Source organism: Phalaenopsis equestris, unplaced genomic scaffold (assembly GCF_001263595.1).
Source record: "Phalaenopsis equestris unplaced genomic scaffold, ASM126359v1 Scaffold000002, whole genome shotgun sequence".
In the NCBI taxonomy this organism is placed as follows: Eukaryota; Viridiplantae; Streptophyta; class Magnoliopsida; order Asparagales; family Orchidaceae; genus Phalaenopsis; species Phalaenopsis equestris.
The window spans coordinates 38,092,256-38,098,255 of NW_018164444.1; the positions used below are offsets into that span (position 1 = coordinate 38,092,256).

General features: G+C 32.9%; 2 protein-coding genes across 2 annotated transcripts in view; one reads left to right on the top strand and one right to left on the bottom strand.

The window, feature by feature from the left end:
- Positions 1–2,573, top strand: part of LOC110022613 — a 28,064-nt gene extending 25,491 nt beyond the window's left edge. Inside the window, exons 13-14 of the mRNA XM_020721658.1 lie at positions 1,690–2,005; positions 2,164–2,573. Coding sequence (XP_020577317.1) covers positions 1,690–2,005; positions 2,164–2,472 — 625 coding nt within the window. The 3' untranslated portion in view covers positions 2,473–2,573. The remainder of the gene's footprint in view (positions 1–1,689; positions 2,006–2,163) is intronic.
- Positions 2,574–3,494: 921 nt separating this feature from the next.
- The window catches only part of LOC110025995 (protein GRIP), a 39,589-nt gene continuing 37,083 nt past the window's right edge, over positions 3,495–6,000 (bottom strand). The window contains exons 21-22 of the mRNA XM_020726728.1: positions 4,078–4,136; positions 3,495–3,866 (exon numbers count right to left, since the gene is read on the bottom strand). Of these exons, the coding sequence (XP_020582387.1) occupies positions 3,756–3,866; positions 4,078–4,136 (170 nt within the window). The 3' untranslated portion in view covers positions 3,495–3,755. The remainder of the gene's footprint in view (positions 3,867–4,077; positions 4,137–6,000) is intronic.

Consider the following 6,000-nt stretch of genomic DNA (forward strand, 5'->3'; position numbering starts at 1 on the left):
TATATAATTGAAAGATGTGTGTGTGTGAGAGAGAGAGAGAGAGAGAGAGAGGGATTTGTAATTTGATCACGTAGATATCTCTTATGTTTGTTGCCATGTCAGTCGGCCAGTTGATTCAGCCAGAATAGCATTTTCATAGGTATAGCTACATCCTTTCTCTGTCTTTATCAGTGCTGATAAAAGATATCATGCATGTAGATTGACATCAAAATTCTCCGTTTTTCCATTCATGCTACTGCTTGCGTATATAACCTTTTTTGTCCATTATTGAATGAAAAAGTTCTTTATTATTTGTTTGGCTAAATTATTAGCTGGAACTTTTTTCATATAAAAGGCTAAAATACCTTTTTTTTTAAATAAATTTCAAATTTCAATTCTTCAATTAATTTTACCAAAAAAAAAATACATAGATGCTAAATGATAACTCATTCAATTTTTTAAATTAGAAAACCAAAAGTTTATGCTTTCACTTGTGTAGTCCTGAAAACTTGCTCGACAATTGCAAAAAAATAAAAAATAAAAATAAAAATTAAAAAAAAACGGTCCTTTTAATAAATTTGGCTTAAAATCAGAAACTTTTATTTCCCAAAATATTGGTCTATTACAGGTTGCGTGCATGTGTTTAAGAAACAATAACCTTCTCAAAATACTAGTAGTTAAGAAGTTATACATACCTGACAGCCCATGACATATAGTTCTATTAAACACTTGGGATAATTACACACAGACCATCCATAGCATTGCTATTTATAAATTAAGCACCCAGATGGTTTTTCTGAACTCATGATGTATTTACGCGTGCCACGATCAAACTATTGACTTTGACAGTTAAAAAAAAAGCCATTTATTTCATAAATGCATGTTTTTAATTCTGAGTAAAGCTCAATGTACCATTTAAGACAGATTTATATACATGTGACGTTTGATGCTGAACAGTCTAAAAATTTTTTTTTCAATCTGTCATATGATGGCATTTGTATTTCCCACGAAGCTTTCGTAGTAGTCATTTATTTCATCTTTTTACTACAGCTTCAAGGCATAGAAAATACTAGATCATGCCCAGATAAATTTCATACCGATTAAATGTTTCAGAGCGCCATCTATTGGTGAGATCGTACGTGATTCCTGCTTTTTGAGGGTATTTTTGACTGTTTGCCAGACCATGAACTGCAGTGGAAAAGCCTAACAGTAATTGTGCTCCATAATTATAACAAAATTATGGCATTTTTCGAAAATCTTTACAAGAAAATGATTTACATTTTTTTTTCTTTTTGAAATGACGAATGGGGACTTTACGCTAATCCAAACGAGCCCCTAATCTGCTTGAGCTCTTTGCCACCTTCCACTTTCTAAGAAACCTAGTAAATGTTGCATTTCTAAAGATGTCATCAACGTTCATATTAAATTGGTGTCATCTATACAAATCTCAGGCATCATAGAGGACAGCTCGAGTAAAAAATCAATAGTATTTTTATAGACATTATTTGTTCTATATTGTACATTCTCGTGCTTTTTGGCATGCGTAATTAGCACGCGTGTTGCTCGTGTGACTCAATGAACAAGCATGTCTGCATGACTAATGTCACCATCTTCTTTTTTACCAATTATGTCAGATTTATAAAGTTGAATAAGTTGAAGTTGTTTAAGTATGATAATCTAGCTGATTAAAGCGGACATCTTGTGAAACAGGCTAGGATTGTTGGCTTTTCATCTGGCTTTGGTACATAATCCTCAAGACTCTCTTGTTATTTGGACTTTTTCTTCTATACTGTACCATGGGACATGGAATGAAGCTGTGGCATATGTTAGAGGAAGCTCCGATAATCTCATTCACTTCGTTCCTGAAATTTTATCATCCTCAGTAGCTAAAGCAGACGAACTTCTTTTAGAAGAAACTTCACGGTTTGCATCACTGGTAAAGTCTTCCATTAAAGCTTTAACTGATTCAGAGGTTCTTCAACAATCATTGGCCAAATACAATCCTCCATTATCAGCTCAAGCGCTGGTAAGTGAGATCCATCTATTAATGTATCATTCTCTTTTTTTACCTTTTTTAATATATATGCAAATTCTGGTAAATAAAATTGCATGTCAAGTCTTGGATTATCATCGAGCAATGCGGCATAATGTTATACTCAAAACTTGCTGTTTTGAATTGTGTAGATTTTTGTTTCTCCAAACATGGGGAGGAAAGTATCAAAACTCTTTGATGTTGATATTTGCATAAACGGTCATTGCAAGGAGGAAGACAATTCATCCAAAGCAAAGAAAGCAGAAAATCTCCATTCAAAAAAGGGGAGAGAGAGGCATGAGATAAACTATGAGCTGCTCAAGAAAGGGGATTTGAATGAAAGCAGAATTGTGCTTGGAAAAATCATTATGGATACTATGAAAGGTGCACCAATTTCTGAAGCTGGTGAGAGGATGATTGAAGGGGAGAATAAAATAGTTAGTTTATCATCATTGTTTTAATAAAATATCGATAGAACAAAGTATTGGTAGAGTGATGAAATTGTCAAAAAAATATTTCTCTTAAAAGGTTGGAATGGGCTGATGGACTGATTATTTTGAAATTGGGGCATTTCCATGCATAGCACTCAATTAATATGTATTTATATATCAAACAATTAAATTTTAATTTTACTATGTATTTACGTGTGCATCAAATGCATTTCATTTTTTAAAAAGGTAAAAGTTGATATTTTTAATGTGATGTGAAAGTTTTTAAGTGGTATAAATATAAAAAGTAAAATTTAATTGTTAGATGTGTAAGTACATAGGAATGGAGTGGTATGTTACTAAATGCTCCATTAAAATTTCAAGTTCATTTTAAGCTATTCAATTTAGTTTCAATATTTCTTTTCTATGTATGATAGGTATAACAAGACCATTCTCTACCACATTCAAGTCCAATTTTAAGCTCCCTAGTACTAACAAAAATAAAATGCAATTAAATATTGAATTAAATTAAAAAAAAAAGGTTCATATTTGAATTAGTATTTTAGTTTTCAATAAGCTAAATTAAATTTTAACCATGCCATTTTCAGAAATTGAATTGTGTTGTAATACATTTATTATACATGCTACTTGTCATTTGAAGCAAGTAAAAAATCTGTTTTTTTTATTTAAATTAACCCATTTTAAAGTGAGCTCTACAGAACAAAAAACAACTTTGAGGAAAAATAAATTAAGACCATTAAGTTGATCTTTGAATGATAATTCCTTCCAAAATCAAGTTGGACCACGACCATATTGACAAATTCTATCTGCGTCTACTTTAATGGAATATGGATTTTGCATTAAAAACGGTATAGAGTTTATAATATCAGGCCATAGGTTGTCCCACACATTCAAATCTAATAAGATAAATGCCACCAAACAACTAATCCATTTTCACCAATACCTCCAGCTACGTAAATAAAGCCATGCAAAATTCCTCATCTCTATGCAAAGTATACACTGAAATCGAAAATTAATCAGTCAAAATACACCTTCAAATTTTTTTTTTTTTGCTCATCAACTGTCTCCACATAAAAGCAGATACCAAGTTCAAAACTGGAAGATCATCACAAGTTTATCTCAACTTTCCATCCCAAATGAACGTGAAACAACTGTACATAAATGTTAATTGAAAATATATCCCATATAAAAAGGTTATATGCCCGCTAGCTGTAAAAAAAAATTATCAAAAATGAACAGTGTACATGGATTAAATCATATTGTACTGGTACCAGACTGATAGGATTTGATTGATATCATCCTGTGAAGGAGAATCTTGAAAAGAGTGAGCGTGGTGTGGATTCCACAGAAGCTGATGGGCTTGAAGCAACGACGTTTGAACGGTATGCTTGTTGGCACTTCCTTATCTACAGGTTTGGGAGGAAAATATAGGTTGAAGATGCAAACGATATTGGTTAGAATGATGCCAGTCGATCATCAGCCCGTATTATTGATGGGCATCTTGCATTGCTAATATTAAGTATTTTATTTGAAAATAAAATAAAATAAACTACTTGGATTGTTGAATAAAGATGATGTTATAGAATTTTTTTTAAGGTTAGAAATTATGAGATTTACCTCATCAGGACTGAATTGTAGAAGCATTCCAATCACAGGCAGCAATGCTTCTACTTCACCTGTTAAAACAGAAAAAAAGAGTTTCAAAGGTCAGTTCCATCTGCTTGTTTGCTCAATATCAATAGTCAAGGGGCCATTTAAGAATATTATTGTATTTTATCTTCTAGTTTTTCTTTTTTATTTCAGATTGTTTATATTTTGATTTGAAACAAAATATTTTTTGACATATTTGATTAAGATGAGGTTACTTTTAAAAATACTCAAAATATTTAAAAATTATTTCCAAGTATTTTTGAAAACATTTTAATTTGATTTTAAAAATAAAAAAATATATATATATAAAAAATACACTAAATAAGCATAATTTTAAAAATATATGAAAAAATAAAAAATAATAAAAATAAATAAACTTGATAACAAATAAGCCCTAAATTTTTAGAAGTAAATCAAACATTGAATCGGGAGAATGAAAAGTTTAAGCTATCAAAGATTAACTGCAATTCAACTGAGAGCTAAACGTAAACGACGTTGATTTATGTAACGCCTCTTAATTCAATGGAAAATTAAAGCCAGATAACCAGGCAAATGAGGAAGGAAGTTTCCTTATTGAAGCCGAACGACTTTGACACCCTGGAAGCAAGCCAAAACAAGAAAGAGAGAAGTAGAGTGTAACATCAGATCTTATATAATGTTATAGCGTTATAATCCGAAGATTCGTATTGAGCAGAGAGTCGTATTTGGAGAAGTCATATCGAGCAAGGACCATTTAGAAGAAACGTAAGGAGATGAGGGAAAGGCAACAGAAGGATCGAAGGATTACCTTCGTGTGTGATATTCAAATGGCTCGAGAGAAGAGACGATGTGGTCGAAGGCCGCAATACTGACAATGGAAAGAAGACAAATCTCATGTGCTTGTAGCAAAGAGATTATCGTCGTCTGGCGAACCAAATTGAGCAGATGATCAGGTTTGGGTTCGGACTGCGTCAACGAGTTACAATATGGGAAAGAGGTGTACGATTCCTGGTGCGTGGAATTGAACCAAGAAGACAAAAAGCTTTCGTTAGCCCTGCACGTGTGCAAAAGAACTCGAGCCCTACTAAAGGAGATATTAAAAGTTATTAGCATTGATTTATTTCCTTTTTCTATATTTCCTTCATGTTTTATGTATTTTCTATTTGTGTGCTTTCCTATTTTATCTCTTTCCAATGTTAGAGTCATGTAATCTGCACTTATACCTCCACTTTTATATCAATAAGATTTAGGGTCTGTTTTGGGTAGCTTATTTGCTGCTTATGCGTTTTCAAAACGCCGCCCCTGCTGTTTGTTTCATGCGTTTAGAGTGTGTTCGAGAATCTGCACGGATCCTTTTCTATTACATGCCGGTCGCGGGTCGAACTCTGTGGCCCGCATTTCCTGTTTTAACTTGGCGATAATATCCTGGGATGATCTCCTCATCCCGTGCCCTAGGTTTCTCTTCTCTACTCTCATCACCTGACTCTCTCTGCTGCGATTCTCCTTTTTTCCTCTCTGCGATTTAGGGTTGTAAACGAGCCGAGCTTGAGCGAGCTCAGGCTTGGCTCGTGTTCGGCTCGTTCGAAATAGCTCGTGTTCGAAATCGGCTCGTGTTCGAAATGGGTTCGTGAACAGTGTGTTCGTGTTCGGCTCGATTTAAATATTCGTGTTCGTGTTTGGCTCGTGTTCGTGTTTGGCTCGTGAAACTAAAATTGAGAAAAATAAATGTAAAGTGTGGGATTCGAACCTGAATCAAATATATACAAAAGAAGATACTAGCCACATTGCCACATGAGGTGTTATAATTTAAACTTGGACATAAATATATATAATATATTATTATATAAATAATATATGTAATATATTGTTATATAAAAAGTTATATAATTTTTTTTTTCGAGTCATTTCGAG